Source organism: Diceros bicornis, chromosome 19 (genome assembly GCF_020826845.1).
Source record: "Diceros bicornis minor isolate mBicDic1 chromosome 19, mDicBic1.mat.cur, whole genome shotgun sequence".
In the NCBI taxonomy this organism is placed as follows: Eukaryota; Metazoa; Chordata; class Mammalia; order Perissodactyla; family Rhinocerotidae; genus Diceros; species Diceros bicornis.
In genome coordinates, this window is record NC_080758.1 from 10,325,777 (window position 1) to 10,340,133 (window position 14,357).

At 44.4% G+C, this 14,357-nt stretch overlaps 1 protein-coding gene across 2 annotated transcripts in view; it reads left to right on the forward strand.

The window, feature by feature from the left end:
- The window catches only part of ZFP64 (ZFP64 zinc finger protein), an 84,049-nt gene that overhangs the window by 49,826 nt on the left and 19,866 nt on the right, over positions 1 to 14,357 (forward strand). Inside the window, exon 1 of one of the 2 annotated variants that reach the window (XM_058562457.1) lies at positions 13,213 to 13,721. The exons of the other annotated variant lie outside the window; for it this stretch is intronic. Coding sequence (XP_058418440.1) covers positions 13,616 to 13,721 — 106 coding nt within the window. The 5' untranslated portion in view covers positions 13,213 to 13,615. Of the gene's footprint in view, positions 1 to 13,212; positions 13,722 to 14,357 lie in introns of those variants that run through there. 2 annotated transcript variants of the gene reach the window in all.

Below are 14,357 nucleotides of genomic sequence, written 5' to 3' on the forward strand. Positions count from 1 at the left end.
TTCTGTGCCCTTAATGAGACTCAGATATTCCACATTTATCTGTTTGGTTTTCTTTTTTCTGTTCTGCACCTCGCCCTCTATTCTGTATCTTTTGCGTACCCCACGGCTTCTACTTACTTAGGGGTTTTGCTTCCTCCTGACTTCAGGTGAGGGGAGTCCCTCTCTGGCCCTTCTCTACAGCGGGACCATACAGTTTCAGCACTTTTGGTTACAAGTAACAGAAAACATGCTAAAACTAGCAGAAGTAAGATGACTTTCTGGATGGAGACTAGGTAGTTTCCAGAATTTAAGGAAAAAACCCAGGGGTCAGAACTGCTCCGGGGACCTTGGGACCTAAACCAGGGAGGTGGTCTTGTGTGGCCTCTCTTTTTTCATGAGCATGCTCATCACTGTGGGCCTTTGCTTGGCTTTATTCTTTCCTCCTGAAGATGGGTTTTCTGTACGTGGCAGAAGGATGTGGTCACAGGCAACTCCAGCTTAACATCATCCCAATTCAGCAAACCCAGAGAGCAGGCCTTGTCTCTCCTTGCTTTGGTAGATAAATACCCCAGGAATGCTTCTCCAGTGGGGCACATGCCCAGTGCTAGGACAGCTCTGTGGTCACAGGGATATGGAGAGCTAGGATGAGCCCATCCTGGCCAGTGGGCTACTCCTCTGACCATCGGTGGCTTTCCATAACTGGCAGCCCCACTAGAATTAGTCATGCATCGCTTAACGATGGGGACATGTTCTGAGAAATTCGTCATTAGGCGATTTCGTCATTGTGCGAACATCATAGAGTATGCTTACACAAATCTAGACGGTATAGCCTGCTACACACCCAGGGTATCTAACACTAATCTTATGGGACCACCATGGTATAACAGTCCACTGTTGACTGAAATGTCCTTATGCAGTGCATACTGTAGTTCCCCAGAGGAAGGAGAGTGACGTAGTTATTATACAAAACCGTAAATGATCATTGCCTGGCTCTGAGCCTCGGCTCCCTCTGCTAACTACCTCCTTCTCTTAGAATTTCCTAGATTTTCCTTGAAGATCCCCTCCACCCCTACTTTCAGCCCATATGCTTCAAATGAGGCTGACACACCGCATGTGTCCCATGCCTGGCCAATCATAGTACCCCAAGACCTTGGTCAAAGTTATTGGTCTAAAGCAAAGGTCAGTAAATTTTTTCAAAAGCGAGAGAAATGTTGCTGGTTTCAACAGAAATAATTGATAGTAAATATTTTAGACGTAGAGGGTCGTCTGGTCTTTGTTGCAGCTACTCAACTCTGCAGTTTTAGCACAAAAGCAGCCATAGACTATATGCGTAAATGAATGAGGCTGTGTTCCAATAAAACCTTATTTACAGAAACGGGCAGTGGGCCAGATTTGGTCCACAGGACATAGTTGGCCAACTCCTGGTCTTAAAGATGGGCATGTGACCCAAGGCAAACCAATCAGGTCTAACCAGGGCTGAATCCTAGGACTTTTGTTTGAGTTATCAGGAAAAGGGCACTTTCTTTATCTTGGAGTGATGAGGATGTAAGGCTGGCACTGCCCCCCAAACCTCCAAGTAGAGATGTATTATTTATCTATTTCTATGTAACAAATTGCCCCAAAACTTAGTGGCTTAAAACAAAAAAATTTATTATTTCAGAGTTTCTGTGGGTCAGGAATCCAAGCATAGCTTAGCTGGGTCTTCTGTCTCAGGGTCTCTCACGAGGCTGTAATCAAGTTGTTGGCCAGGGCTGGCGTCTCATCTGAAGGCTCCACTGGGGACAGATCTGCTTCCAAGCTCACTCATGGTTGTTGGCAGGACTCAGTTACTTGTGAGCTGTCGGGCTGAAGGCCTCATTGCCTCCTCGCTGGCTGTTGGCCAGAGGCTATCGTCAATATCTTTCCACATGGGCTTCTCCATGGCACAGCTCACAACATGGCGGCTGGCTTCCATAAGAGCGAGAAAGCGAGAGAGAACGAGACAGGGTGAGCAAGAAGAAAGCCAGAGTCTTTCTGTAATCTAATCTCAGAAGTGACATTCCATCACTTGTGCCAAATTCCATTTGTTAGAAGTGAGTCTCTAGGTCCAGCCCAACCTCTAGGGGAGGGGACTAGCCAAGAGCAAGAATGTCAGGAGGTGGGGCTCCTTAGGAGCCATGTCAGAACTGCCTGCCCCCTGAGAGACCTGCCTGGGAGTGAACCAACACACAGCAAAGCCATGCTTAGAGGAGCTGAGGAACACCAAGCTGGCGTGACAGCATTTGAGCCCCTGGATCAAGCCAGAGCCAAAATAAAAACCTACTCCCAACCTTCAGTTCTTTGATACAAATTCTCTTTTTTTTTCCTTAAGGCAGTATTAGTTGGGTGTTTTGTTACTTACAAGTATACAGTCCCAACTAATAGACCCTCTATTGCAGAAATTGAGTCAAAGAAAGCCTTGGGTATCTATAGTAATTGATAGAAAAAAGTCATCTTTCATTGAGTGCTCCCTCTGTGCCAAGTAATGCCCCAAGCATGTTCCAACTACTATCTCCTCAACCCTCATGGCAGCCCTATGCAGTAGACAATGCAATAATGCTCTTTTTACAGATGAGAAAGCCAAGGCCCAGAAATGTTAAACCATTTGTTCCAAGCTTTAGAACTATGACTTCCCCATCTCTTATATCAAAGTTGATATTTTCAGCTTTATATAGTTTATGTACATTAGGCTGCATTACTCCTCAATGAGTGTCTCTTTGGTGAAAAGATCATTCACTTTACTTCTTTGTAGACTGTTTATAAGCCCAGGACCTCAAGTTAAATACATTTCCCATATTGATTGATTAATTTAGCAATCTGTAAGTTCCTCAGGCCTGCAAACTTACTGAGGGTAAACTTTATTAGATCCAGCAGGGGGCATTGTCCTTACAACTTTGAGAGGAAGGCAGGGTGGGTGTTTATTATGCCCACTTCTCAGGTGATAAAACTGAGGCCCAAAAGTCATGGAGTCACCACCAGTCCACATTGCTCACTGCCAGACAGGCAGTGCCAGGATTCACTGTCACACTCAACGCCTCCAGTCCATTTGCACCCTTGGACTTGTGGCCCTAACAGAACAGAGAGAGAGGAGTTGGGGGGACTCACACCTTTGCAATAAGGCAAGTAGTTTAGCATCAAGCAGAAATGAGCATAGGAGGAATGTGGCAGTGTGGTAAAGACTGTTAATTTTACCCCAGTAACCAGTGTGTTCTTTTTTAGGATTAGAAGGTTTTTGTGGGGTCTTTCATGAAAAGTTCGTACATTCACAATGTCCAAATAGCAAAACGATGTAAGATGGTATAATTGAGGTGTCTGCTTCCATCCCTGTGTTCCCTTCCTGGTCCTTAGGGGTAACTGCTGTTATTGATTTCTTGTCCTGTCTTATTGGGGTTTCCCCAGTAGCTGACCCTGAGACAAGGACTAGAAAGCAAGTAGTTGATTTAGGAGGTGATCCCAGGAAACACCAGTGGGGGGTGGGGAAGTGAGACAGAGGAGGGAAGGAGCAGATACAGAGTGTGTTACCAACACAGTGGCCACTGTGACCAATGGCTGCTCGCTCCTGCTGGGACCCTGGGGAGACAGGAGGCACTTGTGCCCCAGAGTTATCTACCGCCCCTCCAGGGAGCTGAGGTGTTTATCCACCAACTCCCATCATTCACTGATGGAGGGCTGCTTCCGAGGCAGTGGGAGGAGAGTAATAGCCCAGGTCATTCAGGCTGCTGCACAGGTAGGCAGAGTGGATGCTGGCAACCAGAGAAAACCCTCAGGAGAGAAATGCAGGTGCTGGCAGTCAGAAGTCAGTCCAGCAGGCACCAAGGTGACAAGGGCAAGGGGATACAGTGAGGCACCAACAGCATTTGCTACACTGTATGGCCTTCCAGTGTTTCTCTGTGCAAACATAAGCCAATATGAATATATGCTTCCCTTACCACCTTCCCTTTAGCAAAAAAAAATATATACATATGTATACAAATATATATAATTATAATAATATATGCAAATACATATATATGTATATAGCATACTATGTACCCAGTTCCATCCTTTGCTTTTCTCACTTAACGTATTCAGAAGATCTTACCATATTAGTGCATAAGGAGCTTTCTCATTCCTTTTTTCATCTGCAGAGTATTCCATTGTGTGGCTCTACCATGGTTTATTCAGCAACTGCCCTATAGACAAACATTTGGGTTGTTTCCAGGCTTTTCCAAATTTCAAAGAGTGCTGCATGAATAATCTTGTTTTGCGTGTGTGCCTGTGTATCTATAGGATAAATTCCCAGGAGTCCCCTGAGTTGTAGTTGGGGACATGGCCACCCTATTCGAATCCACATTCCCAGACTCCCTTGCAGCTACATGTGACCATGTGACTACATTCCGGCCAGTGGGACACAGCTAGGAAGGGACATCCACTCTTGGTCACCTCTGTAGCAGGCAGCTGCTTGCCTGACTCTTTCCCTTTGCTCCTTCCCATGGGCTGGATCATGGATGTGGATCTTCACCTTGAGGAAGACACTCCAGGGGATAGTAAAGCAATAAGCTAGGAGACAGGTCCCTGGATGATCTCTTGGAGCATCATCCAGCAGAAATAAACCTTCTATTTTATTTAAGTCACATTTATTTGATTTCTGTTAAGAACCCAGAGCAACAGTCTAACTAAAGATGGGATCACATTAGGGCCCAGATTATAGTATAGCTGAACAAACACAGCCCCTTCTGTCTTTTTCACCAATGTACCCCAGCATGCTTGGCACAATGTAGGTATTCAATGAAGTCAATGAAATTTACAATAATTGTTATTATATTTTAAAATAGTTTTAAAAGTTATTATGGTATAAGGTAGTAGGTGGATGGCTGCCAATAATAATAACTAATATTCTTGATTATTTACTGTTTGTCAATCCTTTTACATATATTCCCTCTTAGTACTCAGAGAAACCATTAGAGGTAGATAGAATTATTATCTTCATTTTACAGATGAGGAAACTGAGGCTCAAGGAGGTTAAGAGGCTTGTTCAAAATCACACATCTGTGAAGAGCTGGACTCTGGTGAGATAATACACATAAAATGTGTTTTAAATTAGTACTTAGCACATAGTGAGGGTCTGTGATTGCTCACTCTTTTCATTGTCATAGTCATTACCATCCACCATTGTTGCTTCTCAGGTGAGGAGAGGTTAAGTAACCTTCCCAAACCAGGCCTGGGATCTGCCCCTGGTTGTGTCTGAGGTTTAATAACGAGGGAGGGGAAAGGAGGAGCAGGGAAAGGTTTAATCATATCCAGCTTGCCATACAAAGCCCTTACATCTACTCCCCACTCACCACCTTCACTTATCTCCAGCACTCTGCCCACCTCCAGCCAGACTGAGATTCCTCAAAAGTGTCGTCTCTTTACCTCCTTGTCTTTGCCCAGGCAATTCCCTCTGCCTCACTTGTCTGTCTGCCCAAGACCTACCCATCCTACATATCTGGGGTTACAAATCCACCTCTTGCAGGAAGCTTTACCTGATCACTGTATGAACATGTAGCACACTGTCTAGTGACTGTCTGTTTAATTATTTCTCCTCCTGATTACTCTGTGACTTTTTTAAAGGCTTGCTGTTGCCTTCCTAAAGGTTAGCATAGCACCTCACACCCAGAGGGAACCCAATTAATGTTTGTTAAACAAATGAATGGCTCTGGCACAAGCCCTGGGAGAAAATGTCAGTCACGGAGACTGGTGGTAAGACGTGGAAACACTAAAAGAACCTGAAAATAACAGTTGGTCCGTGTAATTTCACTGTTACCAGAAAGGGATCAGAATCTCATTTTTCTCAGGAGTAGGTAAGACAACTGACCACCCCAGGCCTGCCACACCCTGCCCGGGGTCTAGAAGCTTGGAATTCCTATTCTTGGATAACATTCCTTTACAGTTCAGGAACTTCCAAACCTGTAGGAGCCAGCAAGTGAATTGGAGGCTGTTTTCTCTATAAACAAAGGCCCCGGTCCACTTTGTTGCCCACATGGTATCCTCCTCCAGTGTTTTATGTCATCATTTCAGATTCTAGTCCATGAAGGGGAGGGGCGGGGAAGTGGGAGCAGAAAGGAAAGAGGAGGAAGAAATGAGGATTTGTATAGTAGTTATTTCCATTTTCCACTAAGACTGTGCCCCAGTGACCTTCTCATTAGTTTCTTTTTTTTCATTTTAATTTAAAAAGTTATGTATGCTGATGGGAATGTAAATGGATATAGCCACATTGGAAAATAGTTTGGCATTTCCTAGGAAAGTTGAACATGAGCATAAGCTATGATCCAGCTCTTCCTCCCCCACACTGCACTTCTCAAACTTACTGTGCATGAAAATCACTTCGGGATCTTGTTAAAATGCAGATTCTGATCCCAGTGTGGCTCAAAATTTAACATAGATACAGATCACCCGAGGACATTGTTAAGCAGCAGATTCTGACTTCAGTGCTTCTCAAACTTTAATGTGTAGAAAAATCACCTGGGGATCTTGTTAAATGCAGATTCTGGGCGTAGAGAAACTTACACGTGTGACTCAGGAAACCTGTGCAAGAATGTTCATAATTGCTCATAATTACCAAATTGAAGATAAGAGTGAAAATGTACAAACTACAGCTGCCTGCAGCAACACGCTCACAAACAAGAAGTGAAGGAAAATACTCCTACAGTTTAAAAAGTGGCAAAATGAAGCAACCGGTTATTTGGGTGACAAAACTATTTTTAAATAATAATTACACAAAATTAAAGATAGTGGAAGAAGGTGGCAGAAGGAAGGAGAAGCTAATGGATGGGAACATGTGAAGGGTTTTTTTGATGCTAAAAACGTTCTAGATCTTAAGTTGTCGGTTACACAGGTGTTTGTTTTTTCCTTAAACTGCACATTTATGTTTTATACACCCTGGTATGGGTGCAAGATTTTATGATTTAAAATTTTAAAACTTAAAAGATTGCAGAAAGGTATACAGCAAGATGTCAGTCACTCAGACAACTGCATCACAAATACTGCTGTCCTGTCCCCAGGGATAACTCATGTTACCAGTTCCCTGGTCTCCTCTGCATTAACAAGTTTATGCCTGTGCGAGTGTGTGTGTGTTAAATTTTATAGGGAAAGACGCTGTTATATATGTATTTACATACATATATACATACATACACACAACAGCATAGATTGGTATACTTTTCTGTCCTTTGAATATTTCACTTAATATATCTTGAATATTCCATATCAGTGCATGCAGAAATACATTCTTCTTTTTATGGTCATAGAGAATTTATTCCATTGTATGACAGAACCATAATTTAGTTATTTTAATTATTACTTTTTAACTATAAAGTAGTATGAGTACATTCCCTATTTTTGTTAAAAAGGAAATATTACAAAGGATAATGTTTTCTTACACACACAGGGAAAATTTAGGATCTCCAATCCCTTTCCCAAGCTACTCCTCCACCCCCACCTTGCTTAACACATAGCGCAGATCCTTCCAGTACTTTTTGCCTCTGGATTTTCATATTTCACCACTGCAAACATATGGATGTGAATATGTGTTTAATTCTGTATCTATGTGGAACTTTTTTTTCCGTGCAGTATACCTGGGGCTCTAGCCATGCTTGTATGCATAAACTGGCTGATTACTTTTATTTGCTGTCTGGTATTCCATGGTGTGGCTAAACCTGAGTTTAATCTAACCATTCCCATATTGTTGGGCATTTAGGTTGTTGCTCAATTTTTTGCTATGACAATGGTGGTGCAACAAACATCCTTAGACCCGCCCCCTTGTGCACATCAGCAAATGTTTCTCTGGAGAATGGATGGAAAGCAGAATTGATAGATCATTGGCAGGACACGTTTACAAATGTGCCAAATTTATTGCCAAATTGCCCTCCAGAGTGGCTACAGACATTCCCACTCCCCCTAGCAATGTGTTAGGAGACCAATTTCCCTGTACTCTTGCTAACAGTAGATGTTATTAGCATCCTTAATTTTTATTGATCTGATAGGTGGGAAAAAAAAGGAATTTATGGTTAAATATTCTTTCCCTTATAATTAGTGAGGCTGAACACCTCTTCTAGGTTTGTTTACCGGAATCTGCATTTAACAAGATTCCCAGGTCTATTCTCTGCACATTAGTTTGAGAAGCACTGAAATCAGAATCTGAGTCTTAACAAGGTCCCCGGGTGATCTGTATCCGTGATAAATTTTGAAACACACTCGAGTCAGAATCTGCATTTTAGCAAAGTCCCCTGATTATTCTCATGCACAGTGAGTTTGAGAAATGCAGTGTGGGGGACGAAGAGCAGGATCATGGCACGTGCTCACCTTTACTAATACATGTACGCACTTAATCTTCTCTGTTTGGACGGTATAATACAGTGTTTCAATTTCTTTTAATTTGCATTTCTTTAATTGTATGTGAGCTCGCACCTTTTTTTTTCAAGTTTTTATAAGCCATATTTTTCTTTTCTGGGAACCAGTTAGTCGCTGAATCTTCTTACTTTGCTTCAAACACACCAAAGCTGATCTTAGAGCCTTGGCTGTCTCCTCTCCCAGGAATGCTCTCTGCTTGGTTCTTCCCATGGCTGCCTATTATGTTCAGGTTTTAGGTCAAAGGTCACTTCTCGCCAAACTCAAGAACCCCCCACTACCCAGTCACACACTATCATACCACCCTATTCCATCTTGATTGTGGCACCCCTCGATGTTGGAAATGTCCTTGTGCATTCATTCATTCATTCATTCCTTCTCTGACTGCCCTGCAGGATCTTGTCGGTCTGGCATATCGCTCTATATCCAACACTTAGAACAGAGCCAGGCAAGAGTGTGGGCTCAAAAAATTATTGCCACATGAACAAATAAATGAATTCCTGGTGGATGAATAAATAAGATTTGCTCCTGCCTAGCTTTACAGCCCGTTTGGGAATCTTTTGTACCTGGATAAACATTTATTCATTCCTGTTTCCATAGTAGAGAATACTTGTGGTATTGACAGAAGTCAAATGAGGCGGCTGCTTAGGAGAACATGACCCAAGCAAGGTGCTCGCACCCACGGGAGGCCCAGGACAATCAGAGAGACAATTATAATTTATTTTTATCTATTTCTCTGAAAAAAAGAAAGCCATCACTTGAGCAATATTAAACAAGTAGTATTAAAATACCCATTTGATATATATATTGAAACTGGGCTGGGAATCTGTAACTCACAAGGGTTGAGTAATAGCAACACAGGCTTGTTTGCTTCCAATTTATTTCCATGTAAAACAGGGTATCTGTGCCTAGTTCATTGGAACCACAAATCCTAGATGAATGTTAGCTATTATTAGAGATAACTATAACTCTTACTCTGTTACTATAAATAACACTGTAATTGTTATTATACTATTGTTATTGTTACTCTAAATAATAACACTGTATAAATTGTTAACACTTAGTACTGCCTGTGTGCTAGACATTGTTCTGTGTACTTTACATACATAAATTCATTCATCCTCACAACCACCCTAGCTGTAATAACATTGCCATTTTATTGATGAGAAAACTGGGACACAGAGCATGTTTCTCAAGGTCACACAGTAACAGAGCCAGGTTCTAACTCAGGCTGGCTCCAATCTGTGCTCTTACTAACATTACACAGCCTCTGGAATCTTCATAATGCTCTGTAAAAAAGATGTCGAGTGACCTCGAGAATCTTTTATATAATTCAGAGATGCACTGTTTCTCTTGGCAAAGTACTTAAGAGTTATCAAAATTACAGTTATTCTCCATTTTTCTTTTACAAAGTGACAGGGTTGAAAATCTAGTGACTTTCTCGGTAAAGAAAGACTACCTAACAACCATTTTTAAAAAATATATCAGGATATAGGTGTTATATAAAGAATGAGAAAGTAACTAGTTTCCAAGAGAAACATCCCATGGAGAAAGGATTTTGAAAGGCTGTTTGGCCATGATTCTCCTCTTTCACGATTTAGTTGCCGAAGGTGACCAGTTTCATTGTCACCTATAATGAAACTGGTCACCTATAAAAACCTCTATCTTCGTGTTGCAACTTAGCAACAGAATTTTCTAATCTGTTTACACATCTTCCAAATAAAGAGCTTTAGTGGGTTTGAAATTCATTTGTTAAAGATACAGTGATGCATCCTCTTCAGTCTCATTTGCAAAAGCCTCAGGTTGGTTATCGGAGAAGAAGAAAATTTACGAGGCTTTCAAAGAAAATGAATAGTCTATTTTTATATTTGGTAAATGGGATTGAAAAAGGACAATCCAGACTTATCAAGCATAGCCAATGACACCTTGCTTTCCTTTAGATCTATATATCCTGTGAGGTTTTTTTTTTTTTCAGTTTTTCAATTATCACCCTAGAAATCAAGCCATTAAAACCAAACATGGCAATAAACTTAATTTAGGACCATAACTTTGAATGGATGTATTGCAAAAGATGAAAACAGTGCCTTTAAAAAAATGAAACATTTAATCAGTTGCTGGCATTATATTTGTGGAAAACATGAATAATTTTCACTTTGTTTTTTGCCGAAGTAATACAGGGAGGGAAAATGCAAATCAAGACCATCGTGAAATATCATTGTATATTAATTTTTTTTTTAATTTTATTTATTTATTTATTTTTCCCCTTAAGCCCCGGTAGATAGTTGTATGTCATAGTTGCACATCCTTCTAGTTGCTGTATGTGGGACGCGGCCTCAGCATGGCGGGAGAAGCGGTGCGCCGGTGCGCGCCCAGGATCCAAACCCGGGCCGCCAGTAGCGGAGTGTGCGCACTTAACCGCTAAGCCACGGGGCCGGCCCGTTTGTATATTAATTTGATTGGCAAAAATTGAGATACTTGATAAGACCGAGTGTGGTAAAGGCTGTGGCTCCACGATGTGTCTTACCTTGCTGGGGAAATGTCAGTCAGTCCCAGCACTCGGGCATTATCTCTTCAACAGTCACCTACAACAGTCACCTACAATCCAACCAAGGTATCCATTTGCTTAAGAAACTTTGAAACTTTTTAGACAGATCACAGATCACAGCCACACTATTCACATGGCAAAGATGGGGGAACAACCCAAGTGCCCATCAACAGGAGAACAGATGAATTACCTGGGGTATTTTCACAATGTGGAATATTATATATCAGTCAAAATGGACAAAAGACAGTGACAGCAATTTGGATGATCTTAGCAATACAATAAATGGGGGGGGAGTAATTCCTGAAAGATTACATACCCTCTTTATGAAGTTCTTTAAAAATTAAAATTATATGTTTAAGAATGTGTAGGTGCAAAAAAGAATTTGCTAAAAAGAAAAAGGAATTAAGTATGTAGGGTTTAGGTTGATGACTATTAAATTGGAGGTGAGGGGGAAGGGGGACACATGAGATGTAGGTTATGGTTAACATCCTATGGTGGATTCCCTGATGTTTATTATACCATAATAAGCCAAGGAAGAAACAAGCAACCAAGCAAATATAGGCACCTGATAGATCAGTAATGACAACGTGTCAGGTACCAAAGATTGATTAATCCAATTATGTGCACTTGAGCTGAAGAAATGATCTATAGGTATAGCAAGTACAAACACACCTACACACCTCAAGCTGTATGAAGGCTATCAGATGTCTCCCCTCCTCCCGCTGGGTGCACTTCCCCTTTCAGCTTCCCCAGAGGCAACCACTGTCCCCAATTTATCCAGTACCCTTCTGAGACATTCCACAAGGAGACACATAAACATAGCACATATGTATGTTTTCAAATGGCTTGCCGTATACATGTAGCTACACACACCCCCCAAAGAAAACTTTAAAAGTTGCTTTAAAAAATCTTGTCTAGAAAATTTAACCTCGAATGACTTCACCTGGCATTACACCAACATCCCTAAAATCAACTCCCAACTTGAAAATCAACAGGAAGTTTGAGGAAAACAGCACGGTTTTTGAGAAATATAAAAATGCCCTTCTTGCAGGCCGTGCCCTAGGGTTTGCCGACGGTGACCTCTCAGAAGGCATATTACCCGACGCTGCGAAACCCCATGGGGCCCGCGCAAGCCACAGCACAAAAACTCGCCGGCGCTGTTGGAAATACAGATTCCCAGGCCCCGCCCCCACGGATTCAGAGCTGAACCCGGGTCTTTCTTAACAAGGGCCCCCACGTGATTCTCAGGTTCGGGCAAGCTTGGGGCACAGCCCTGCCTTAAGTAACTCCCTGATTTGAAGAAAGAAAACACCTGGGGGATGTAAGTGGCTTTCTTGCTCCCTGTTGGATGTCGTTCACCTGGTGCAAGCAGGGGTTCCCCCACCCCCTCGGGCCTCATCAAGGTCCCAGCTGGTCTGAGCACGAATGCCAATTACCTCAAACCCCCGAGGACCACGCCTCAGTCACCTGCTGGGCGGGGCCGCGCCCCTGTTGGCCCCAGAGGCTTCTCCTGTGTGGTCTTGGACTCGGGGCGCCAGAGTGGGCCCCCCACCCCACCGCCCCGCCCTGTAAAAATACAGATCCTGGGTTCCCCGCCTGAAGCCAAAACTTTCTGACTCTGCATTTTTTTGTTTATTTTTTGTGAGGAAGATCAGCCCTGAGCTAACATCCATGTCAATCCTCTTTTTGCTGAGGAAGACCGGCCCTAAGCTAACATCTATTGCCACTCCTCCTCTTTTTCCCTTTTTCTCCCCAAAGCCCCAGTAGATAGTCATATGTCATAGTTGCACATCCTTCTAGTTGCTGTCTGTGGGATGCGGCCTCAGCATGGCCGGAGAAGCGGTATGTCGCTGGACACCCTGGATCCTAACCAGGGTCGCCAGTAGCGGAGCGCCCGCACTTAACCCGTAAGCCATGGGGCGGCCCAGGAATCTGCATTTTTAACAGGCTCCTCTAGGAACAGTGTTCCCCCTGCAGTTAGAGACACTCTTGGCCTCATTTAAATTTTAAATTCGAATATGCAGCGAAGCGTCCACGAGTGGAGGGCGTGCTTCTCAACCTTGGCTGTACATCAGAATAACCTGGGGAGCTTTTTAAAAAAAGACAATGCCCGGGTTTCAGTCCAGACCAATTAAGACAGAACCTAAGATAGTGGCCGGTGCCGTAGCAGCCGCTACATCACCTGGGAGCTCGTTAGAAATACAGAGGCTCAGGCCACACCCCAGAGCCACGGAGTCGGAATCTGCATTTTAACGAGATCCCCAGTGATTCGTGCGCACGTTCAAGTTGGAGGAGAGCTGTGCTTCTGAAATTTTAATGGGCAAACGAATCACCTGGGGATCTCGTTAAAATGCAGACACGGTTTCTCCAACTTTAATGTGCATGCGAGTCACCTGGGGAGCTTGTTAAAATGCAGATTCTGATTGAGCGGGTCTGGGGTGGAGCCCGAGAGTCTGCATTTCTAACGAGCTCCCAGGCGGCGCGGGAGGCCGGGCCGCGGACCACGCTTCCCCAGGACCCCTGAGGTCTTGGCTCCGGGCCAATCAGCCGTCAGGGCTCTTGATATAATCGCGCTGCTGGGCTGAGGAGCTGAGCTGCCGCGACGTGCGCGCTCCGGCCGAGGAGGGGTGATTTCCGAACTCCAGGCATTGGCTGTGTGAAGGAGGCCACTCGTAGGGGCTCACGGGGAGCCCTGATCCTCACGCCATGTCGCGGCGCAAGCAGGCTAAGCCTCAGCACCTCGACTCCGAGGAGCTGCAGCTTGCGCGCCAGGAGTCAGGCGAGGCGGCCGGGGAGGTGGCGGGGGAGCTGGGTGAGTAGCGCTGCGGCCGCCCCGCCCCGGGGCTGGGGGCAGTTTCTTGGATCGGTGCGGGTGCGAGGTACCAGCACCGGGCGTGGGAGGGCGGGTGAAGCTTCCAACTCCAGTTCTGAGGCTCGGACCTGAGCGCCCCCGCCCCTCGGCTATCGTAAATTACACCCCCTTGTAAATTTCTCCTCCCCGGGTAAATGACGCTGCTCCCCGCGTGGATTCCTCCAGCCACTTCCCCTAAGCGCTAGTAAACGACGTTCTTGTCCTAAACACACTGGAAAGATTCTCTGAGATCCCTTCCGAGACTGTCTGCGGGGTGCGCCGGCACCCGGGTCCCCGACCTCCTTGGCGCTGGGCTGCGCGCCTGGAGGGCGAGCGTTCCAAGACCTGCGCCCTAGGCGTCCTTCTGGGGCGTGGGGGTATATCTGAAAAGTGTCTGAGCTTCTGCCGGAACCCGAGGCTAGGTGCTGCAGGGGGACACAGCAACGAACAGGGAGAACAAAATTCCGGCCTTCCTGGAGCTTATGGCCCAGTGGGGACGAGAAAGATGGTACATGAAATAACGCGGTGAAGCGTCAAGTGTGGTAGGGGCGAGCGCTAGGGGAAAACATCATAAAGGGAGTTATGAGGTGGGGAGGA